The sequence below is a fragment of the Meriones unguiculatus genome, chromosome 3 (assembly GCF_030254825.1).
Source record: "Meriones unguiculatus strain TT.TT164.6M chromosome 3, Bangor_MerUng_6.1, whole genome shotgun sequence".
Lineage (NCBI taxonomy): Eukaryota > Metazoa > Chordata > Mammalia > Rodentia > Muridae > Meriones > Meriones unguiculatus.
The window spans coordinates 24,546,528-24,571,991 of record NC_083351.1 but is presented as its reverse complement, the minus strand read 5'-3'; the positions used below and the strand labels follow the sequence as shown (position 1 = coordinate 24,571,991).

The 25,464-nt window shown below is 49.9% G+C and overlaps 1 protein-coding gene across 1 annotated transcript; it reads right to left on the bottom strand.

Moving 5' to 3' along the window:
• Positions 1–736: 736 nt before the first annotated feature.
• Positions 737–20,437, bottom strand: Tfap2e (transcription factor AP-2 epsilon). Its single transcript, XM_021652550.2, has 7 exons — positions 20,411–20,437; positions 19,605–20,099; positions 19,024–19,075; positions 6,042–6,264; positions 4,696–4,814; positions 3,802–3,943; positions 737–1,557 (listed from the first exon to the last, which is right to left on the bottom strand). The coding sequence occupies exons 1-7, from the start codon at positions 20,435–20,437 to the stop codon at positions 1,275–1,277; spliced, it is 1,341 nt and encodes a 446-aa protein (XP_021508225.1). The 3' UTR covers positions 737–1,274.
• Positions 20,438–25,464: the final 5,027 nt, after the last annotated feature.

The window sequence follows — 25,464 nt, the reverse complement described above, 5'->3', positions numbered from 1 at the left end:
GATGCAACAGTCTTTCAGGTTTAACTAGCGGACAGTGATGGGGCTCATCATTAATCCCAGCACTCGGGAGGCTGAGGCAGGTGGGTCTCTGAGTTTAAGGCCAGCCTGGACAGTAAGTTCCAGGACAATCAGAGCTACACTGAGAAACCCTGACTTAAAAATAAAAACAACAACAACAACAAAAAAAAAAAACACCAAAAACCTAACCAACAACAAAAAAAAGTTCACCTACAAAAGAAAGGATTTGTGTTTTGTAAGGTGAATCCTAGAATATGTGTGCTTAAGGTATGGTCTATCATAAGCAGAAAGAAAATCAGGAAAGATGTCTGGAAAGAGAAATTCTTAAGAAGATGAGAGCTGACTTAACCTTTGCCCACTTGAGACACACACAGACATAAACAGTCATCTGTATTCACATTGGCACTGTCTACCTACAGCCATGGTAACACACTGCATAGACTGAATAGTCAGCCCAGCAAGTCACAATAAATAATAAGCATACAGTATTCATTCACTCGACGCACACACAAATACATAATGATGTGACACTGCATGACATCAGTACCCATGCTGAGAAGATCCTGCTGCCTAACATAACATACCTTTCTTTCCTTCTCAGCTTAGAGCCTTTGTGAACAAAAACACCCTCCATCATTGCTCAGGTGGACATTTTCATACATAAGCAGAGAAGCCAGTAAAATGGATTCCCAACTCAGGATAAATAACTTGTGCTGGACATTTTTTATTTCTCAAATTTAATTACATTGTACATAAATAAATAGGACAGACAGCAACAGGACTGTGGTGTGCAGCCTGGGTTCAAGTTCTATGGTTTGTGCTGTACCATCTTGTTCCTCAGGGTCCTCTCCTGCCCACTCTTCTCCACGAGTCACAAGGATCCAAAGAGCCCATTGGGACCTCCTAGCACCATGTTCTGGGGGTAGGAGACCTGGAGCCAAGGTCACTAACTCCTCAGTAACACCTCTGATTTGTTAATAGCATCCCCTTGGGGCACCCACCATTGCCCAGACATCTCAGTGGGAAGGGCTGTGCCCCATGAGCCAGACAACCATGACAGTTTCCTGCCTGAGCTCTTAACAGAAACCACAGAATGGCCTCCTTGCTTTACCCAACCGGGTCCCACTCTAGGCTTCTAGATAAACGTTCTCTCTGGCCGAATGGAATCCCACCTTTTAGTCTTTTTCAAGGCCACCCCCAGGAGCCAAGGCCCCTCTCGGGCACTGGGAGTCACTTAGCTAGGGAACAAGAGACAGTTACTTCCGATGCTTGGCATCCTTCTCTGAAGCCTTGGTTTCTCCATGCCCACTGCCAGCACTGCTTATAAACATCTTGTCCAGTCCTTTGAGTGACTCTAGCAGGTAGTTCTGGAAGGCAGTAAGGGCGGCACAGATGGCAGGCCCACCGAAGCCGTGAGTAATGAGACTGAAGTGTGTCAGACAGCTCTGCACCCCGGGCTCCAGGATGAGTGCTGGGCGGCTGTTGCCTAGTGGGGAGCGGTCCTGAGCCATCAAATCTGCAAACTCCTTGCAGATCTGCCTGGTGAGGAAGAAGAGTCAGAGGTTAAAGAACAAGGTTCTAATGCCAGAGGAGGACCTACTTGCTGACTTTTTCAGACTGAGTCTCTATGTAGCCCTGGCTATCCAAGAACTCCTAGACAGGCTGGCCTGAGACACAATATGCCTCTGTCTTCCAAATGCTGGGATTAAAGGCATGGGACACTCACCCAGCAATTTACTGGATTCTTTGCATTATCTATATAGTTTGACCTTCCCAATAGCCTACAAGTAACAATGATACCATTTTGCAAAAATGGAAATTGACTCGCCCAGAAGTTAGGAATTCAGTGCTACACACCTGGAAATAGCATGTGCTAATGCCCTGATTTCTCTCCCTTAAATGAGTACAGCTCAGCTGCCTATTACCTTAAACTTTCTGTGATCCTTTCTTCCATCCCAAACACAATGCTTCACAGAACCTTTTCTGTGAAAATGTGAGAACAGCCCAGAATCTGCCTTGGATAATTAAAATAGCAGCAAATATTGATGCCTAGATCACTATCATGTGCACAGTATATATTATCTTGCATCATCCAATAAATCTATACCGTTATCCTCATCCTATGGTTTCCGACAGATTAGGTGACTTGCCAGAGTGACGGAGATGAGACAGATCAAGCCTATGGCTGTTTCCATTCCTTTGTGACTCATATGTGACTCAGGTAAGAGGAATCATCATCACTCATCTTTGTGTCTGGTCATGTGTCTTAGAGAAAAGCACTTGATGCAAGAGCTGATTCATATTCATGAATGAAGTGGGCTCCATTTGGACAGGCTCTTCTAACCACAGGAAGAGGCCTTCCAGGACTCTATTGAATAGTCCCGTGAATCTGGTTCATTTGCTGCCTAAAGGAAGAAAACCCCTCAGGGAGGGTGGAGTTGTGATCTGAAGGCCAAAACCACAAAGGTCAGCTGGACCGGCAGTTTTAGTGGTCTAGAGTATGAGATCCTCAAAGGCATTTGGACTTTAGCCTACAGATGATGGTCCTCAGAGTTCTTGATTGCTTTCCTTTCCTTTCCATCCCTTTCTTTCTTCTCTATTGTTGTTTTCCTCTTAATGTTACCTTCCAAATGAATGTAGCCTTCCAAAATTTAGATACTAAGATCTTTTCTGAGATATGAAGATACGGTTTTCGGGAGGTGACTATCATGGGGAAGAACCCCGTAGATGAGTAGTTCTCAACCTTCCTAATGCTGCTACCCTTTAACACATAGTTCCTCGTGTTGTGATGACCCCCCCCCCCCGCAAATTATTCCATGCTACTTTATAACTGTAATTCTGCTACTGTTATGAATTGTGACAAATATTTGATATTCAGGATATCTGATCTGCAATCTCCGAAGGAATTGAGACCCAGAGGTTGAGCACCACTGCTATACATGCTGTTAGTACCTTTATAAAGAAGGCCAGAGAGACTCCCAGCTCCTTTTAACATGTGGAGAACACAGCAGCAGCCAAATGCTGTCTGTATGTTAGAAAGCAGGCCCTCACCAGACACAGAAGCTGCCTTGATCTGTAACAGTCTCAAGAACCAGGATCCGCTTCGGGTATTTTATTTTAGCTGTCCAAATGGACTAATGGTACACTTTAGTGAGATGCCAGTTTGCTAAACAGGCTCTGAGGCAATCTTGAAGAGCCTGGTTTAATGATAATGCAATAGCAGTGGGAGCCATTAAGAACTGGTAGGTTTAACAGAGAACAGAGGGTTCCCGTGAAGGCTCGGGTAAGATGAGAAGACCTGATGCGGCAGCATGCGGTTGGTGGTGAGGGAGGTGAATGGGACCTGCAGAGAGGTGTGGCCTGAGATCTTGAGGAGAAAGGTCAGAGAAGCAGAGTAACCCTTGTTGGGAGCCTTGGACTCATGCGAGGGCCTGGGCTGGTCACACCATGGACTCGTGTGACTGTAGCACCCACATGTTGTATATATGACACTCTCAATGTGTGTATACAATAGATATGTTCACATGGTGTTTGTGTATGCCCGTGGGGGCTTGTGGGAGTATCCATGAAAGTCTAAATGAGATGAACATGATACCTAAAGAATCTACCCATATGTGCCTGCACGCCATGCATAACTGTTCCCGTGTGCACAAAGAATCTAGCTGCTGTGTATGGTGCCATGTGTGAACATGTATGTGGTCAAAAGTAGTGTCTGCTGCACCCAGGTCTGATGTGTATATCTGCACTGCATCCGTGTTTGCTATGCACAGTGCCCTTACTCACTTGGCAGCCAGCAGCATGCTCTTGCGGCTGTGCAGTTCCCCAGGGTCAGCATGCTGTCGGCAGAGGTACTCAGCAGCTGCCTTGGCTGGAAACTCAGTCTCACAAACATAACCAAAGTCCCGAGCCAGGTGCACAGCTTCTCCTGGGGAAAGAGGAGATGTTTCTAGGGGTACTTCTGAGACCAGAGCCCAGCTTTGGACTCCTTAGCCCCCGGCCAAGGAGCACCCTGCCTCTGGAGATGCCCTCTCTGGTTTCTCTTCTCAGTTCCAGCTTCACGTCCATCACCCTCAGCTCAAAGATAGAACTGGGACCAAAGTATGTCCCAGAGCCAAAGTCCAGAGTCACCAACCTCCAGGGAAGAGGGATGCACCCTACCACCGCCTACTTAGCATGTCCAAATACTGGCCAGTCTCCCTCCCCCACCCCACGTAGCTCTACTGCATGTGCACATGTTTGTACAGACACATAAACAAAAAGGATTAGTTTCAGAATTTCCCACAAATACCAAAATATGTGGTATGAAATCCCTTACACAAAATGGCATGCTTCTTGCATATAAACCTACATGCATTCCCCTGTAGATTACCAATTGTCTCTTGGTAAATACCATAATGCTATATAGTTGCTACGTATAGTTGCATTGTTGATAATAATGACCAGGAATGTCTGCATGTGTGCATAGGTGCAACTTTTTCAACTATTTTGAACCATGGGTGGCTAAATCCTCAGATGTGCCGAATGTCCACATGCATCACATGCACATACTCCTACATACCCGACACAGAGTGCACGCTCGGATATAGAATACAGACGCGACTAGGTGATACCCTCCTTCTTAGGAAGTCTTACCAGACGACATGCCCCCTCACAACCACGTGAGTACACAGGCCTTACCTTCCACCAGCGAGGTCAGCAGAGTCACGTTGGCTGCCTTCCGACGGCCGGCTGGCAGGTTGAGCCCAATCTTCTCCAGCCGTTCCCGCAGACACCGGCCCCCATTCTTGGACTTGGCCCTTAACATACAGAGACATACACACAGCTATGGAGACAAGAGAAGCCTGTAGGCTCAGTGACTCCCAAAAGACCTTCCTTGACCTCTATTTCTTGTTCCTTGTTCCTTGACCCTGCTAAGGCCTGGATGTAGCCTTGTTTGGGGGTGGGGGGTGTCTCTGAGAAAAATCCCAGCCTTTTCCTGACCTCACTCTAGCGCAGTCAAGATTGGGTTAAGAAACAGCATGGCGCTGTAGGAGCCCTTCATTCCTCCCCTGTTCTCTCAATAGCAGGGGCAGCCCAGGGTAGGCAGGACAGGGGAGCATCGCTTTAGCACATTTGTTGGGACACATAAAACTGCATGTAGAAACACAGGGATGACAAACACGAGGAGACACAACTACATACCAAGTCACATATGCACAGATGAAACCACCTTCAGTGTCTCCAAGAATATGGAGACACATATATTACATTAGAGACACAGATATAGACACCAATAAACATAGACACATGTGCACACCAAATCAGGGGCCCAGAGGTGTGTGCAGAATCCTAGGGATTCAATACAGGTCCCTACAGGAGGTACAGAGACCAAGAGTAAGAAGATAACCCTCTAACTCCACAAATGTGCCCCCCCCACAGAGGTACACACGTGTAAACCACTAACTGCATAGAAAAAAAGAAAAACATGTATGAGAGAAGAGTAAAGGAAACAAAAAAACAGCTGGCTGCGGATGGGCATGCGGAGGACCCACCGTGGGCCACACATCCCCAACTAACGTGGAACCTCACGCTGTATTAGGGCCATCCCCTAACACACATACACATGCAGTCCTTAGATCATTCCACCTTCTCCCTGAAGCAGATCCCCGTCCCAGCGGCAAGAGCATGCAGAGAGGAAAAACATGGCCCACCGTGCTGCTCACCCCAAACTCACACCAGTGAGGCCTGTGCTGCTATGGGGAACAGGGAAGGGAAGGTCCACCCTTCCCAGAACCAACCCTGTTTGCCCAGCTTAGTGTGGGTGAGTCTTTTTCTTTGTATCCACACTTCTTTCTTTGTCCCCGGGACTGTCCCCAGACCATGTACAATCCTGAGCCCCTGTTCACTGCTCTATCAGAAACTGAGGTAGAGATAAGGTTGGGACCTGGGGTGAGGCTGATCCTTTCTCTGATGCCATGAGAAGGTCTGAAGAGAATAAAAATATTGGCTGGGGTGCTGTGTAGGATTGTGGGCTGCTTTCCTACCTTCGGAGGACACCCCCCAGGAGGGAGGCGTTGAGGCACTCGGGAGGTGAGAGACGCCGCTGCACCTCCCCCACGGTCACCTTGTACTTGGATGTTGAGCTGAGCAATGACAGCCGGCCGGGCACGGAGCAGAAGATCTCACTGGGGTTGCTGACGCCGCCAACCAGGCTGTCTTTGGCCAGTGAGAGGGTGGAGAGGCTGCCGGCTTTGGAGGGAATGGGGACTGTGGAGCAGAAGCAAGGGAAGAGAGAGGGGACACTGAGCCAGCGACCACAGGACAGCCGTCAGTCAGCCGTGGTGCTGGCGGGTTGACTCACCAGCTGTGGGTGTGTGTGGTTGAGTGATCCCAACACTTTCCAGAGGGAAGGTTCTATTATCCCTGCTTTACAAAGGGAGAAACCAAGGCACTGTGAGGTGGAAGTGACAGGCCCAAGTACCAGAGTTGTCTGGTTCTTGCCCTGGGATCCCCTTCCTGAGCCCTGCTGGTTCCTCTGAAAGCTTAACATCAGCCAGGTATTGGCCCCATCTGAAAAGTTGCTGGACACGAGGAAATGGAGTCTGATGTGGGATTCCTGGGTCACTGTGACAGGGTCTGGGAAATCACCCAGATTCCCAAGTCCCCTTTCTACTTTGGTTCTCACCCTTCCATCCTGGGGATTTTAGAATCCTGCATGTTGGAAATAGAAAGTTAAGGTCCTATTAAGCCTCCAGCCTTTCCCCTTGCTGCCAGGTCTAGAAGACAGGTACTAAGGATCTATAAGCCCCTAAGCCCCTCTCCTAATCAGTCTCTGTGTGAGGCAAGGAGAGGAATCAGGATTTTCTAAATTCTCAGCTCAGAAAAGTTGTTCATGCAGCGACTCCATTCATTTTTCTTTCTCTCTTTTTTTTCCTTCCTTCCTTCCTTCCTTCCTTTCTTCCTTCCTTCCTTCCTTTTTTTTTTTTCAAGACAGGATTACACTGTCCTGGATTTGCTTTGTAGACCAGGCCTGCCTCTGTCTCTCGGGTGTTGGGAGTAAAGGCATGTGCCACCACACCCGGCCTCCATCTTCCTTCTTAAGGGCAGAGGAAGGAAGGAGCTGGGTGCTTGCTTCTTTGGAGGTCTCTTGGTTCTCTCATTCAGGGAAAGAAGGCCTGTGTGTGGTGGGTGTGAAAATCAATGGGGAGTCTGGACTGGAGTACTGAGCACTCACTGCTGTGTGCATACAGATTAGACGTCACCCCTCGAACCTGCAGGACAACCCAAGATGCATCAGTGCTACCCTTGTTCCCATTCTACAGGTGGGGAGACTGAAGCCCAGAAAGATGAAATAGTGGGCCTGAGATCCTCTAGGTGGCAGATCAAACTAGTAGCAAACCCGGGACCAGTGTCTCCAAGGCAGTTCTCTTGGCCTCTTCATTGTTCAGAAAGCACTTTCCCCGCATCCTCATAACAAGAACACCTAGGCCCCAAGAACACAGAGATGAAAAAGAACCTGATCCCAAGGTTCAGGGCTGGCACAGTCCCACTGAGCCTTTCCCTACCTGATCGCTCAGTCAGAAACATCTGTAATGCTCCCGGCCTTCTCTTGCCTGCCACATGCTACACAGGACCTTGTCCTATGGCTTCCATTTTTAACCTGCCTGAGAAGCAGGCCACTCTCTCATAGACACTCTTTGCCTGAATTTCTGTGCAGCCTTCGCCTGGTCCCCTGCCCTAGTCTAGAGTCTAGAGGGGTCTTTCTGAAACATGGATCCCTCCACAGTCTGCAACCCACCAGTGCCTTATCAGCTCCCTGAGAATCAAATCCTAGTACATAGCCAGATAGGATGATGCTATCAATGAGTGCCAGTTACACTCCACAAGCTCCTCACCGGCAGCTCTGTGGAGCAGCACTGTTCTCCATATACCCAGCTTACAAGGAAGAGGCTGAAAGTTCAGAGGTCAGGATGACATCATCTACTGAGCTAAAGTGGGCCATGGACTCTGGCCACTGCTCCCAAAGGTCATATCCCTGATACATCTTTTCCTCCTTCATCCTCCTTAGTGTCTTGGCTCCTGCCTCCTTTTCTAGATCCTTCCTGGTCCTCGTTTGTCTATTAGGCTCTAGACTAAAAACTGGCACCTAGAAACATAATTTAGGCTACAGCATTAAAAAGTAATGAGCAGGGCAGTGGTGGACTAAACATACCTTTAATTCTAATAAGGAAGGCAGGGGGATCTCTGAGTTCAAGGTCAGCCTGGTCTACAGAGTGAGTTCCAGTATGGCTAGGGCTAGACAAAGAAATCCTGACTTGAAAAACAAACAAAGAAAGTAAAGTGGTGCTAGAGAGATGGCTCAGTGGATAAAATAATGGGCTGCTCTTGCAGAGGACCTGGGTTCATTTTCCAGCACCCACGTGATGGTTCACAACCATCTGTAACTCCAATTCCATAGGATCCAATGTCCTTTTCTGGCCTCCATAGGCATTGCATTCATGTGGTACTTATATATACAGGCAGGTAAACACTCATACACATAAATAAAAATAAATCTTTAAAAAGAAGAAAACGAAGGCTGGGCATGGTGGCACACGCCTGTAATCCCAGAACTCTAGGAGGCAGAATCAGGCAGATCACTGTGAATTCAAGACCAGCCTGGTTTACAAAGCAAGTCCAGGACAGCCTAGGCTACACAGAGAAATCCTGTCTCAAAAAGAAGAAGAAAGGAGAAGGAAGAAGGAAGAAGAGGAAGAGGAGGAAGAGGAGGAGGAGGAGGAAAATGAAGATAACCAGGTGAGGAAGCAAGCACCTTTAATCCCAGCATTCAGGAGGCAGAGGCAGACAAGTGGGTCTCTGTGAGATCTGGGCTAGCCAGTGACACAGAGTGAGACCCTGTCTCTAAATAAATAAATAAATAAATAAATAAATAAGATATGAGATTAATTTCAATATGGTAAATAGTATATAAGGGCTCAACATTTTATTTATCCTAATCAGAACTATAGTCATTTCAATGTGTAATCAATATTTTAAAAATAATTGATGAGATATATTATATTCTTTCTTTGTACTTAGTCTTCAAAATCTAATACGCAGTTTATACATACAGCCTGCCCCCATTTAGGCCAGTCACTTTTCAAACACCCACAGCTTTGTGACTAGTGGGCCGCCACAGTGGATGGCACAGCTCTGGACTTCAAAAGGTGAGTACATAAGTTATCCCCACAAGCAACATAGCCAGTAACAAGAGGTGGCATCAGGAGAGCCCCTCTCCGAGCAGGCACCTGCCCGGAGCCTGCTCCCCAGGACACAGCCCCTACTTCACTCTGTTTAGGTCCTGCCTTCCTTGGTCCCAGTCTCCCCGCCATCTTATAGGCAGCGTTTCCTGCCTCCCTCTTCCCCATGTCAGCCCCTTGCATACCTGTCTCCATGCCTACAGCTGTCAGTGCTCTTGTCTGTTTCCACAGCTATCTCCCTACCAACTAGGAGTCTATGGGAGCTTGGCCTTGGCCCAGGTGGCCGTAGTGAATGAAAGTGTATGTGGAAAAAGTGCTCTTGGAACTAGAACTGGAATTGCATGGCCACCATGCAAATGTTTTCCACCCCAAGTCTCGAAGGTCTAACCCAGGCCCCCACAAATGCTAAGCAAACATGTTGCCACTGTCCTATATTCCCACTTATCCATTCATTTGTTTGTTTGTTTGTTTAGAAAAAGGTCTTACTAAATCACTTGGTTTCCTATGTAATACATAGGAAAACACTTTACATCTTTGTTTATTGTGCGCACACGCATACATGTGTGTAGAGGTCAGAGGACAACTTTCAGGAGCTGCTTCTCTCCTCCCTAGGGATCCAACTCAAGTCAGCAGGTTTAGTAGTAGCTACCTTCACCTGCTGAGCCATCTCCCTGGCTCCTGATGATTTGTTTTCTGAGGCAGGGTCTCGCCGTACTAGATGGTCTGGAACTTGATATGTAGACCAGGATGAAATTACAGAGATCCACCTCCCTCTGAGTGCTGGGACTAAAGGCACATGCCAGTATACCTGCGGTCCTGATAATCTTTAAAATGAAAATGAACATGATCATCGATGATGAAAAAGAAAAGCAAAATCAACCATGAACAGGATTTCAAAGTTGTCAATGGAAGCAGAGCTACTCTGTTCCTGTGCTCACCTGATCTCGACCATCTTCCAGAATGAGGAAGGAGGACATGCAAGTGGGGGAATCCTCGTCCTGGTGTCCCACTCTCCACGTCTCCAGACGTGTGTGTGCGCGCGCGTGTGTGTGTGTGTGTGTGAGAGAGAGAGAGAGAGAAAGAGACTGCATCACTCCACCTGTATCGTCTATCCTGGGGTAACAGAGTTATTCTGTAGCTTGATTGTTTTAGTGCTCTCGTAACCACATATATGTTTGTCATGGAAGTGAACATTGTTCTATATTTTGAACATCAAGCTTGACTTTAAAAAAAAAAAAAAAAGAAAACTGGGTCTGGAGAGATGGTTCAGTGGTTAAGTGCACTGGCTGCTCTTCCAGAGGTCTTGAATTCAATTCCCAGCAACCACATGGTGGCTTGTAACCATCTGTTGTGAGATCTGGTGCCCTCTTCTGGTGTACAGGCACACATGCAGGCAAATCACTGTATGCATAATAAATAAATAAATAAATAAATAAATAAATAAATAAATATTTTTTAAAAAATGAAAACTGTAGCCTGGCAAGATGGCTCAGTGGATAAAGTGGTTTTGGTACAAGCCTGATGGCCTGAGTTTGATTCTCAGAGCCTATGGAAAGACCTGGCTGCAGTAGCACACATCTGTACTCTCAGCAACCTAATGGCTAACTAGAAGAATCAGCTGAAAGCTTATGGGCCAGCTAACTTGGAGTTTGCTGTGAAGCAGCAGAAACCAGACCTTGGGAGGCAGAGGCAAGTGAATGATCGTGGCTTCAAGGCCAGCTTGGTCTACCTAGTGAGTTCCAGGACAGCCAGAGTTACATAGTGAGACCCTGTCTTGAAAATACAAAACAAACAAACAAAGAGAAAGAAAGAAAGAAGAAACCAGAGAGTCTCAAGAAGGCAGAATGTAAGAACTGACTCCCAAAAGTTGTCATCTGACATCCGTCCTCCCTCCAAGACTCCCAGCCAGAGGGAGGTGTCAGGAGAGCCAGAAGGCTGGAATTTTTCTCTTTCACACAACTGTTATTTAAGCCAGGTATCCCCTAAGGCCAGGCCCTGGGAGCTGGGAGAAAGACCAAGGCTTGGTGGAGCACTTAGCATTTGTTACAAAACGATTGTGCTCAAGAACAGTGTGCCCTGCTGGGCATAGTGGCGCACGCCTTTGATCCCAGCACTCCGGAGGGAGAAGCAGGCTGCTATCTGTGAGTTCATGGCCATCCAGAGCTATGTAGAGCAACCATGTCTCAAATGAAACAAAACAAAACAAAAACAATAAAAGTCAATATGCTGTCAGCATAGGTATAGCCACAAGGGTGAGATTGCACATGACTTGCTGTTTGCCTCCCATACCCACAAGTCGGACCCTAGCACAATGACTCCTGAAGGCAAAGTACTCTAACCCTGGTGTTCCTCAGTCATGCATGAATTAATGAAGCCATTCATTCATTCCTAACACACACATACACACACACACACACCTCAGCAATACAAGGGCTCCTAGTTACTCAACCTGTTAGACAAGACAGACCCATCCAAATCTCTCATCCAAGAAGCAGGCATGGTCTGGCTACTGAGCGCTAGGATTGCAACACTCTTCTAGAAAGTATGCTAACGTTACAATTCCTCCTGGAAGAAAATACATAACAAAAAATTTTCAAGACTTTGAGGTAGGCAAAGAACTCCTAGCTACAATAACCCAAAATACAGCCTATAAGAGAAAACAGTTATAAATTGGATATCATTAAAATTCTAAAGTTTAGTACCTCAAATTAAGCAAATAAAAGATGACCAGGTATGGTGGGCACACAATTGTCATTCAGCACTTGGGAGAGAGAGGCAGTTTGAAAACACAGCAGGAATCCTGTCAGACAACCTAGGGATTGGGGCTGGAGAGATGGCTCAATGTGAAAGAGCACTGGCTGCTCTTCCAGAGGACCAGGGTTCAATTCCCAGCACCTGTGTGGCAGCTCAAAACCATCTTTAACTCTAGTTCCTAGGGGTCCAATGATTTCCTCTGGCCTCTTTTGGCACTGCATGCGTGTGGTACACAGACCTACATGCAGACAAAACATCCATGTACATTTTAAAATTTAAAATAAAGCCAGGTGGTGCTACACACCTTTAATGCCAGAACTGGGAGGACAGAGGCAGATGGATCTCTATGAGTTGGAGGCCAGCCTGGTCTACAGAGTGAGTTCCAGAACAGCAAGTCTACACAGAGAAACTCTGTCTCAAAACAACAACAGCAACAACACAAACCTAGGTCTTTGGGGCTGGAGAGACAGCTCATCCATTAAGAGGACACACTGCTTTTCCAGTAGGCCAGGATTTTATTCCGAGCACCATATTGGTTGTCTCACAGCTGCCTGTAACTTTGGCTTAGGGAATCTAATGCCTCTGGCCTCCAGGGTCACCAGCATTTGTGTATAGATACACACATATACATACACATACATATACGTGTAATAAATCTTAAATGAATCAAAGGCCCAGGGCAGAGCATTTAGCTTTGTCACAGAGCTTTGGCTGAGTATACAAGGCCTTGAAGTCAAGCTCCAAAATAAAAAAATAAATAAATAAAAGAGGAAAAAGGGAAAAGAAAGGGAAAAATCATAGATTGGAATACATATATATTGGAAGATAGTTATATATATACAGAATAAGGTAACTAGCTAGGTGGTGGTGGTGCATGCCTTTAATCCCAGCACTCGGGAGTCAGAGGTAGGCAGAAAAAAAGCTAGCCTGGGCTACAGAGTGAGTTTCAAGACAGTTAGAGCTACAAAGAGAAACCCTGTCTGGAAAAAAACAAACAAAGAATAAGACAACTGGTCAATAAACAGGTGAAAAAATGTTCAACTTCATTAGTCATCAGGAAAACACAAATTAAAGCACTATGGAGACATTAGATGGTTATAACACAGAAGACAATATGAGGTGTGAGGGTGCGGAGAAACTGCAGCACCCACACATGCCTGGTAGGAATGTAAAATAGCTCAACAACTTCAGAAAATGCCTGAGCCTTCTTCTCCCTCCTTCCTTCTCTCTACCCCATCCTCTCTCCCTTCTAGCCTTCCTTAGATGGACTCCACTTTTTGGGAGTTTCTTAACAAACAGAAGTGGACCAGGGGCTCAAGAGAAGGCTCAATGGATAAAAGGCGCTCTCTGCTGAACATAAGGACCTGAGTTTAATCCCCAGTGCCAATATAGGGAAAGGAATTTTCAGTTGCAGAAAATTCTCCTCTAACTGTGCTCCCACAATGTGCGTGCACACGTACATAAACACACAAACACACACACACACACAGACACGCACATGCACAGTCACCTGACAATAAATAAATGGACCACATAGTACAGCAATTTCATTCCTAGGAATTTCCCCAAGAGCAGGAAAATCATGTCTACACAAAGGCACATGTATGAATGTCTATAGCACCATAATTTATAACAGACCAAAAGGGGATTTGACTCAGAGCACCTCACCAAAGAAAAATCTATCATGGGATAGAGAGAGAGCTCAGTGTTTTGGAACACTTGCTATTCTTACAGAGGTCTGGTGTTTGATTCCCAGGTCCTAGGATGGTGGCTGACAACCATTCATTTCTCCAACTCCAGGGGATCCTATATCTTATGACCTCCACAGGCGTACACATGCAAGAAAAACATTCATACACATCAATAATTAAATCTTAAAAAAATAAGGTTCAATTATTTAAACTTCTTGGCTTGTTGTTTGGTTAGTCGGGTTTTTTTTTTTCTTTTTTAAAAAAATCTATTTATTTTTATGTGCATTGACATTTTGTCTGTGTGAGGATGTGTCAGATCCCCTGGAACTGGCATTACTGACAGTTGTGAGCTGCCATGTGGTCGCTGGGAATTGAACTTGGGTCTTCTGGAAGAGCAGTCAGTGCTCCTAACCAGTGAGCCATCTCTCCAGCCTCGTTTTGTTTTTTTCTAGGTAAGGTCTCACTTTGTAGCCCTGGCTGTGCTGGAACTCGCTATGTAGACCAGGCTGGCCTCAGATTCACAGAGATCCACTGTCTCTGTCTCCTAAGTGCTGGGATCAAAGGTATGTGCCACCGTGCCTGGCTCTTTTAACTTCTTTTGTGAACAAATGTTTTGCTTACATGCAAGTATGTGCACCACATGCATGCCGGGTGCTGAGGGAGTCTGAAGAGGACTCTGGATGCCTTGGAACTGGAATTATGGTTGGCTGTGCAGAATCACACTCTGGACTTCTGCAAGAGGTCTTAACAACTGGGTCATCTTTCCAGTCCCCCAAAAGAAGGTTAAAATGAAAGCCATTCAGGGCAATAGTATATAAAAACCCAAACAAAAAAACCAAACCCAATAACTGACAGATGTTAGAGTTGAGACAAACCCTAAAAACATTTGCTAAAAGAACCTAGATGCAAAGGTCTGTATAGTTTCCTCTCTATAGGGCAGGTCCTGAATATGCAATGCAAATTTATGGAACAAAAGCAGATCAAGCATTGCATAAGGCTTGAGGCAAGAATGAAGATTAACTACAGATTACTACAGATAGGAATGAAGGAACTTCAAGGGTAACAGATGTCTCAGAGGGAGGGTGGTAGCGATTATACTATCCTATACATTTATTAAAAACCATTAAATCGGAGGTAAGTAGCTCAGAAGGAAGGTGCTTGCCACTGCTCCTGGTGAGCTGGATGTGATCCCTTTAACTCACAGGGCGGAAGGAGAGGACCAACTTCCACAAGCTGTTCTCTGACCTTACAGACACTAGATAGACAGACAGAAAGATCGATAAATAAAATGAAAACCATTTAATTGGCCTGGGTGATAAAGGCACACACCTTAAATCCTCACGTACTCCATGGCCCCTGTTATCCTTGAGTAAATTTAAAATTATTTCTATATAGGCAACGTTTCTTTCAGTTTCCTTATGGGGTGAAATTCCTAGCAGTCAAATGAAGAAGAGCTGTGGAAATGCTGGGCTAGATTCTAACTTTACATGAAAATTGAATACTTCATCATGGATCTGTTTCCATTATTCTCAATTATTATTATTATTTATTGTTTTGAGAAACAGTTTTTTTGTGTAGACCTGGCTGTCCTGGAACTCACTTCTGTAGACCAGGCTGGCCTAGAACTCAAGAGATTCCCCCTGCCTCTGCTTCCTGATTGCTGGGATTAAAAGTGTGAGCCACCACCGCCCCACTAGTCTCAACTTTTAAATAACGTATTAAGATACTACTTATGGGGCCCCGGGAGATGGCTCAGCAGATAAAGGTGCTTGTGGTCCAGCCTGAGCACCTGAGTTTGCTCCCTGAAACCCACATAAAGACGGAAGGAGAGACGCTCCTCCTGTAAGTTGTCCTTTGACCTTCACACTCACCTATACATCCATGCAGAAAAGGATAAAAATGGAAAAAAAGTGCTTTTAAAAAGGTAGGAGGGGCCCACGAGGCACAAACCCACATCTGTCGTCTCAAGGACTATGGGTAGTTAATGGTTGCTGGGGCAGCGGTATAGCAGCGGTACGAAGATAACACACTACACCTATGCTCTTGCAGGCAATCTTCACTGAACCGAGTAGAAAAGAGAGGAAAGGAGAGACCCGGAAGGAAGACGGGGTGTTTGGGAGAGAAAGGTTTCAGCAGGAGTGGGAGAGGGGTGAGAGAAATGGTGGGGATGAAATGCCCAAAACTCATTACTTACATGTGTTTTGGTTTGGTTTGGTTTGGTTTTTAGTTGACAGGGTTTCTCTCTGCAGCCCTGCCTGTCCTGACTCGCCTTGCAGATCAGGCTGGCTTCGAACTCACACAGATCCTCCTGCCTCTATCTCCCTGAGTGCTGGGATTACAGGCGTTCACCACCGCACCCGGTCGTTATACACATACGTGAAACTATCAAAAAATTAAAATATTTTACTCGTCTTGATTGGTTAGTAGGCTTTTAAACACCCCGTTAGGGAGCTGAGTGCTCCCCACCCTCCTCTCCAGGCCTGTACTGCCGGGCCCAGCCCCTAGCCTCACTTCTGAACCTTCCCCAGAGCTGAAGAGAGCAGAGGGGAGGGTGTCTGTTTCCTTCCTTCTTTATTCGGTAGAGCCCTTGAGACCCAGTAGGCCCCCAGCAACTGTCTTCCGGAAGTAGGGAGGGATGTCTCTCCTGTCTCACACCCAAACCTCTCTTCTCCAGCTCTAATCTAAAACTCAGCCATATCCCTGATCTCCACACCACCCCATTTTTAATCTTCACAGCGTCCTCCCCGCTCGTCTCCCCCTCCCTGTGGCTTAAGGCGACGGAGTAACTGTCCCGGTGCGCTCAGACTTCAAAACCCAGCACTCATTTACTGCACAGACGCCCACTGAGCCCCTTGCAGGTGCCCGTCCTGCCGGAAGCCTCCAGCCTCGGGAGCGGGCCGCCTCTCCTGTGCGCGCCTAAGACGCCCTGAACAGACGGGCACAGCGCCATCTCCCCCGAGTCCCCTCTGCTTTCTGCCCCTCAGCGATAGGTTGCAAAACTGGAGGTGACAGCTGGTCGCCCAAAATCGAGCGCTACTCCTTCACCCTCGGGTTTCATCGCGGTAGCGGCCGCGGGCTGACCGAGAAGTCGTGGCGCAGGGGAGGGGCTGGCGGAGGCGCCCCTACCTCCTCCTCTCCGGGACGCGGGCCCATGGGCCGCCGAGATCTGGCTTGGGAGACTGTGCAGGCGCCAGTGCCCCGAAACCCTGGTGAGATGCACGCGGGAGGAGGAGGACGGCTTCTGCGGGGGGCCGGGGTTGCAAGGTTGCAGGGTCCCTTCGCGCCGGGAGGCTTCAGGACTCGGGAGACCGAGCGGTGGGCGATTGCTCACCGCGCAGAACAGCGTTCAGGGTCTTCGGAAACCACCCGGCCTCGCGGGAAGGGCCCGAGGACCCGCCGCCGATGGCCACCCAAGCAGCGAAGCTCACCCGCGCTCACCGCGGAGAACCCGGCAAAACCAAAACCAAACTGTGCGTCGCGGGGCTCCCCTGGGGAATGGGATCGCCGAAGCCGCTCCTCTTGGGGTGGACCGTGGGAGCCCGCCTCTCTCTCTCTCTCTCTCTCTCTCTCTCTCTCTCTCTCTCTCTCTCTCTCTCTCAGCCCCGCTGGGCGAGCTCGCCGCGGATCCAAGCTCTTCCTTCCGCGGATTGTCCCGGGTCTGTTTCCTCCCTTCTCACCTTCTCGCGGTTGCTGCAGTGCCTCAGGCTGTGACTCCCCTCAGTCTGATTTAGTTTCTGTGGGCGCTTCAGCTCACGTCTGGGGGCCACAGACCAGCAAGCCACTGCTGCCTCCCAGGTGTGCACGTCCGGATCTGGGCAGCCCGGCAGGCCCCGGGAACCTATGACCTAAAGCGCTCAGACCCCGGAGTTCCTTCCTAAGATGCGGAGTTTGGGACTCTAGGGAGTCAGTGAACCTGGGTTTCCTGCCCCTGAGCCTGCGCAGAAGCCAGGATCTGAGGGTTTGCGAAAAGCCCAGCGGCAGGTTTTTGAAGACTCCAGATCCAGCTTTCCCTTCCACCAGCAAAACGCTGGTGAGCAGCTACACGGCGGGTCCCCAGCATCTTCCCTGTACTCCCAGCTTCTGGTGACTGTCCCAGATTCCCCAAGTTCTGGGAGGTGTGTTCTCTCGCCCCAAACTCCATACCTAGCTCTAGTTCCTAGAAGTCCAGCCCCTTCCACCGTCTCCACTCCCACCACAGGCCTCCCCTGAGAGCCTAAGCAGGGCAAACAGCCTGGGCTTGAATTCACTTGTTTGAAAAACAGCTCCAGCCAAATCCTGCGGGAGGTGCGCCTGCCCTCGGGCACTACAGGTTCCCGGGTGCCTCTGAATTCCTTTGGGCACCCACCCCAAATCTACGGAGCTTGCCCAAGGCCTGGGTCTCTCTGTTTCTGTCTAATCTGCCTCTTTCTCACCTCTCCTCTCCTTGGCATGGTCAGAACTTGGTCGTTAGGCCTGAAAATCTACTCAAGGGGTGTCTCACACTCCTGCCTTTTTACTGATTCAAAAAGACAAACAGGTATGGAGGCAAAAACAAACAAACAAACAAAACCCACCAAGGAGAGGCCCTTATATTCTTAGAACACCTCAAATACCAAATGACAAAATTCTAGGACGTGTGTTAGGTATACAGAGAACCCCAAACCCAGAACTACGTCCCAACATACACAGATAGAAATCACAAATAGAGTCACAACAACAGACACCGAGAAACTCTCTGCTGTCTAGAAAAGGCACATCCAGTCCGCACAGGACCCGGAGCTCAGCAGCAACACAGACACCTCCGGAGTCAGCGGGCCTGACCCGGAACCCAGAGCCCATCACACACCAGTCACGTCCGGTAATCTTAAAAGCTTCCGGAGGCTTCACTTGAAAGAAAATCCCCTGCTCTGGGAGGTGGAGGAGAGGCAAGCTCCTCAACCACCCACCTTCACCCCCGTCCAGGCTCTACAGGGAAGAAAGGTGCAGCAAGCATTTGCCAGGCTCCAAAAGGTCGAAGCTCAATAAAGTGGAAATCACTGAACAAAATCTGTGGGAACAGCGCTCCCATTCCCATTTCTTAGGAAACAGGGAAGTGGTTTAACTCGTTCTGCAGATCGGACTCCCGATCCACACCGACTCCCTCCCTCCCGAGAAGAGAGGTCAAGCAGTTGTACCCTAGAAGGTGCCGGGACCCACCTCGGGCGGCAAACTCCTGAGCAAAATCATCCAGCCAGCGCCACTGCGAATAGGCGAGGAAGGATGTTCCGAGGCCACTGAGCCTGGCGACGCACGGGAAACAACCACCAGGGAGGGCCTGCACCCTCCCGCCTGGCTCTACCCTGAGGCTGTACACCACTCCTTACCTTTCTTGATCACGGATTGGTCCAGGAGGCTCATTGCCGGGTCCTCTATCGCCTGCAAATAGAAGAGGGTGGCAGCGAGGGCCCAAGTGTGGACCTAGTCGGCTGCCGCTTCCCAGGTTCGGGCTACCCCTAGTCCACGTCTGTTCCGCCCTACGCGCACCACCGGCTGCCTGAGGCGGCTACCGGGCGTGACCAGGAATCGCCTGGGCTCGGCACCATCTGCGCCCAAGCTGTAGCCCTGCCTGGGTGATCGCCTTGCCTTAGACAGACAACCGCTGCGCCTCTCCTAATCCCAGCTGCCCCGGCGGACTGGGGCTGGGCATGGATGCCCACCGTGGCTCAACCCCGCAGTGGGAGAGACAGAAGTAATTCAGCGCGGGCCGTCGCCATTGAGGCACGGCGCAAGTACCCTGGGCCGGACAGCACCTAACGCAGGGGCCCCCTGTCCGGAGGCATCCGTGGAAAGTTGCGCGCTGGGAGGAGAGGCCCAGACTCCTGCTTCGGCCACCTTTTGGGTCCAGCCGGGATGCTAAATCGCACATCCGGCCCCCACCCCGGGGGAGTCCCCCCTCCGGTCTTACCTGCAGCTCCTCCAGGCCGGGCGCCGCCGCCAGGCCCGGAAGACCGAGGGGCGCCTCCGCCAGGCCGTGCGCGCCGTCGGCCAGGCTGTGCAGGAGTCGGGGCACCGCGGCGGCGGCGGCAGCGGCGTAGTCCCGGCGCGGGTCGAGGCCCAGGGCGCGGGCGGGCGGCGCCAGCAGAGCGGGCGGCTCGTCGTGGGCGCGGGCGGCGGCGCGGGGCGCGGCCCAGGCGGCCTGCGGGGGCTGCGGCTGCGCCAGGGGCGCCAGGCCGCCGTAGGGGTCGGCGGCCAGGTGCGGGAAGGCCGCGGCGGCGTCGGGGGCCTGGCCGTAGGGCAGCGGCGGCTGCGGGTAGGGCGGCGGGAAGTAGGGGGGCTGGAAGTCCGCGGCGGCGGGGGCGGCGGGCGTGTGGCACAGCGGCGGCGCGGGCCCGTAGGCCGCCTGGGGCAGGGACGACAGGCGGGTCCCCCCGGCCGCCGCGCCCAGCCCGTCCGGGCGCTCCTGCGGGGGGGAAGGGGAGGCGCGCCTTAGCGGACCCTTGAGCGGCCGGAGAGACAGCAGCCCCGGCCCCCCCCCCCCCCGGCTCGCGAGCGTCCCACCGCCGTCCGCTCCCGCGGGCGCAGGAGGACCCCCACCCTCCCCAGCCCGGAGAACACGGGTTCCCGCCACCTCCTTCCCGCCTGGCAGAGGCCCTGCGCGCCCCACCCTTGGCGATTTCGTTGGTGCAGGCGGGCGCAGGAGGTTTGGGACGTCCCGCACCCAGGCTCCTCGATGCCCTCTGCCCAGCGTGCCCTGGACCCGGGGCTACTCACCATGGCGGAGTAAGTGTGCACCAGCATGGGGAGGGCGGCGTGGGGCGCGGGGCGCGAGGCGTGGCGGCGACTCGGCCCTCGTCCGACGGCAGTGCGAGGATTCGAGCCGAGAGCCCTCGCCGCCCGCGGGGAGGGGGTCGCCGTCCGGCCGCCGGGTGGAAGTCAGCCGGGAGCCCGGCGGGTGTGGGGTCCTCAGCGGTGGGCGCCCGCGGGTGGGTCCATGGAGGTGGGACGGACGGGAGCTGACGGCCCTTGGAAAAAGTCGGTCCACGGGTGCCCAGCGCCCGCCCTTCTCCCTCTGAGCTCAGCCCGCTCCATGCACTCCAGTTATAGTGGCGGGGCCGCGCCGGGCCTCTGGGGGCGCGCATTAAAGAGACAAGCTATGGCCTATCTCATCCTACTCCCCAGCGGCTGCCCAGAGGGAGGCGTGGCTCGGGTGGGAACCGGTGGGGTGAGGACTGAATGAATTCGAGCCCAGCTGATGGGAGCTCTTTCTGGGCTCCAAACGTGCAGCTGCGATCAGATGGGATTCAGGGTCGGAGTCAGCGCGGGGGTCTACGTTCGCTCGCTCGCTGGGGTTCGTGCGTTTTCTCTTGACGTATGCTTATTACGTTTATTTACTTAGTATGTAGGTGTGTGGTCACCCGTGTGCCACGGTGCACGCGTGGAGGACAACTTGCAGGAGTTGGTGGTCCCTGTCTTCCGCCCTGTGGGTCTGCAGGTTCGAACTCAGGTCCTGAGGCTTGGAGGCCAGTGTCTTAACCAATACACCGTCTCACCACCCCCTTCCAAATCTAGTTAAATGAATGCATAGGTAAATGCGTGACTTTGAGCAAAGCATTTCTCGCTTCTGGCTTCAGCTCCCCCCACCCCCACCCCCACCCCGGTTACACGGCCTCAGCCTTTTCTCCAACCAGCCAGGGGTGAATGGGAGACACTGGTGAGCGGCAAACTCAGGGCCATCCGCTCGTGTGCACGCTTGTGTCAGCATGCGCGCGTGTGGGAGGCTGTGTTACAGTCTCTCCGTCACGGCTTTGGATCAGAAATGCTTTGAAGATGCTCGCTTCTCCTCAGACTTCCTGAGCTGGCAGCCCTCGATGCCAAGCCGCGATCCCCAGGAGACAGGACCTAGTCAGAGGAAGTCGGAGTGTGGCACATCTCCACCTCAGAGAGGAACAAAACCACAGAAGCCTGGCTTGGCTGTAACCACCCTGTGACCCGGAAATGATTGGGTTTGTAGCTGACCCGGGGAAGAAGGGGTGCACGGTTACACTCCTGCACAGTCTATGTGCTAGGGTGTTGCCATGGCAGGTGCTGTCTGTCTGTCAAGCATGCCCTAATCTCTTCCGCCAATCCCTCTTCTTTTCTCCCAAAATTTAACCCTTCTGTCCTGAGAAGCAGAGATGGAGATTAAAGAAAGGTGACCGGAAAAAGTGCTAAGGACAATAAGAATTAAAAAGCTGACATGTTGGTATAATGTTCTTTCGGAATGTATACACTTACCCTTCTTCATTCAAAATGCTGATTTCTCTCCCCCACTCTCTGGTTTCAATCAGGACATTGCATTGTGATACTTATTCAAAGCATCACCTGTCTCAACCTTGTGTAAACATCCAAAATAAAACAACCAGCCACAATGTTGAGCAATGGAAAGGAAGCAGGAAGAGAGGGAGGAGCCAAAAGATAGGAAGGTGAGAGGCAGAGGAAGAGAGAAGGGCAGAAGAGAGCTGGGAGAACAGAGGCAGGAGCAGAGATCTTTGAACGACGTGGAGAGATGGACTGGACCTAATATATCACTAAAAGCAAGTATAATGTGGGAAATCTAAATGTTAGGAAACCATGCGGGCTTGGAGGTTTAGGATGGAGTGATTATTGCCCAGCAATGTGTTCTAGGTTAATTAAATAAATCATAGTCTCTGTGTGGTGATTTGGTTATACAGCTGTTTAGGATTAACAGCAGCTTTACCAGAAGATATATCAATAGTAAATATTAATCCCGCCTACAACACTGACAGCCTAGGGAGGACACATTTTTCTTTTTGTTTTCATCGCCTTTCATTGTGCCATTCTTTTTTTTTTTTTTTTTTCCAAATTTTAATTTTATGTGCTTTAGTGTTTTACCTGCACGTATGTCTGTATGAGGGTGTTAGGTCCCCTGGAACTGGAGTTACAGACAGCTGTGAGCTGCCATGTGGGAGCTGGGAATTGAACCCAGGTCCTCTGGAAGAGCAGCCAGTGCTCCTAATCGCTGGGCCACCTCTCCAGCCTCCATAATTTCCAATCTTAATGTCAGTTGTTCATGGTCAGAGCAGCTTCTATCTCTTCCTGTTCTACCTTGTTTTTAAATGTGTGTGTGTGTGTGTGTGTCTGTCTGTCTGTCTGTGTCCTTTAGAGCCAGAGGACAACTCAAAGCACTTGGTTCTCTCTTTTAATCGGTTCTGGAAATTAAACTCGGGTCGTCAGGCTTGTCTACCTTCTTCAGGAGCAAGTCTAATCCCTCTCCATGTCTAATGACCCTTTGCCTCCCTGTTATCCCTAAATGTGTCCCCCCAGACTGTCAGTCTGATTTGATTCAAAACCACACAGGTGCCAACTGGATGAACCGTTAGGACAGTGGTTCTCAACCTGTGGGTTTCCTTCAGGGGAGTCAAATGACCATCGGAAAACAGACATTTACAGTACAGTTCATAACAGTAGCAAAGTTGCAGTTCGCTCTCCACGTTTCCAAGTTAAAGCTGAACTCACTTCTCTTCCCCACCTGCTTATCCTCCTGAATTCAGCAGCACCATACGTGACACCGCACACTTTAACTTTAAACCTTGTCAATTTTCTTGGGTTTTGTCTTTGTTTTTGTCTTTGCTTATGAAACAGGACGTCACTATGTAGCTCAGACCAGCCTAGGACTCGTGAACTATTTCCTTCAGCTTCGCAAGTGCTGGGATTACAGGCATGAAACACCACGCCAAAGCCTGAGTGTTTCTACTTAAAATCCATAAACATCCACCGTGGAAGAGACTGAGCAGGTACCTCAGAAAGCACACGGCACCCTTTCTCAGGGCCTTAAGCTTCCTTACTCCCTTCTTCATAGACATAAGTCTCGAAGTGTGATACCTGGTCAGTCATCACCAATGACATTTGGAGACTACCGCAGACCTGCTGAACCAGCAATATTAGAGTCCGGCAATCTGTTTCAATAATCCCTAAAGTGACCTACGTTGCACTGTGTAGGCCCTGGCAACAAATGCTCTTACAGGTGGCCTGAGTTTCTTGTGATTTACCTCCAACTCCTCTGTTCGGCGTGGAAGGGGACCATGCCCCTTCCCTGCCGAAACTGCTTCTGGGATCCGCCAGCATGGCCCACTCCAAGAACAAAACTCACCAGCTGACATTCTAGGTCTTGTGGTTACTTTTCCTTTCCTGCTGTGTTCACAAGAAGTCTAAAGGAGGGGCTGGAGAGAAGTCTCAGAGGTTAAGAGCACTGGCTGGTCTTCCAGAGGGAGCCAGGTTCCATTCCCAGCTCCCACGTGGCAAGAACAACCACTGTAACTCCAGTTCCGGGTGATCTGACGCCCTCTTCTGGCCGCCACTGGCACTGCACCCATGTGATGCACAGATATGATGCTGGCAGAACACATAAAACAAGAAATGAATCTTAAAAAAAAAAAGTGGGAAGGGTATCTAGTACTTTTCTTGGTGCATGTCAGGCAGCCAACAAATGCCTATTAAATAAACAAGCGAATGAAAAGATAACCACAATTTCCCAAGTGGGTTAAGGGACTCTTTGGAAGGGCTCTTAAGTGAACATGACCCAGAGTAACTATATGTAGGACCCAGTTGTAATCTGAGGAGCTCATCTGACAAGTGATCAATTTGATTATTTCTTCCAGGGAGGGCCATGTGCGTCATGGTCTACTTCTTTGGAGATCAGTAGAGCTGTGGAATACCAGGGTTTCAGACCCTTCTGCTTCAGGGACAAAGGTTCTTTAGACCATAAAGCATTGAAGTGACGATTTCTTCTTCTTCTTCTTCTTCTTCTTCTTCTTCTTCTTCTTCTTCTTCTTCTTCTTCTTCTTCTTCTTCTCCTTCTTCCTTCTTCCTTCTCCCTTCTTCTCCTCCTCCTCTTCTTCCTCCTCCTCCTTCTTCACAAGGTTTCTCTCTGTAGCCCTGGCTGTCCTGGATTCACTTTGTAGACCAGGCTGTCCTCCAGCTCATGGAGATCGCCTGCCCCCTCCCTCCCTGAGTGTTGGGATCACAGGCGTGCCCCACTGTGCCTGGCCCAGGTGACGATTTCTTATGGCCTGTTCCTCGTGCATGCACTTAGATGGAGGCCTGGGGTGTGCACAGAGATAGCCCTGGGGAAATGGAGGCACAGCAGGCACAGCTACATTCACAAACAGGATATTCATTGGTACACAGGTGTGCATGCTCAGATACACATGGTGCTCAAATACACATGGACTCTGATTTGACATGCTTGGATTATTCCTCTTCCAAGGCTCACATTTTCTCCTCTCTTAAAAACAAACAAAAAAAAATTACAAAAAACACCCCAAACTTTTGGCCTCTGTTGTCAACAGAGCCACATTGCTCCTCCGAAGGGGTCCTGTCTTCAAGTGCTTGCTGGGAAGGGAAATCTGGCAAAAGATGCTGAGGCTCCATCTGGTGGTTGGAGTTTACCACTGCAGCTCAGCACTCATTTCAGACTCAGCTGAAGTACCCAGAGCAAGCAGAGCTTTGCAATTGTCAGTTTAGGCCCCTGCCTGCTCTGGAGCCTGGAACCCTCTCACCATGCCTTTTGAGAGGACAGAACTCAGCAGAACTCAGCCTTCCTTTTGTTTTCCGGCTTTGCTGGCTTTGCCATGCAAGAGAGCAGTGGCAGCGGCCATGGACAGTAATCATTTGCTTTGTGGCCCTTCCCTTCTCCTTTCCCCAGACGATCTGTCGCTTCCATGATTCTAAGGAACCTTTACATTGATTGCTCCCGAATCTGTTATCCTCTCAAACGTCTTTCCAGGCTCTAGGCTAAGGGAGGAAACTACTCCTTCGGTGTCCCA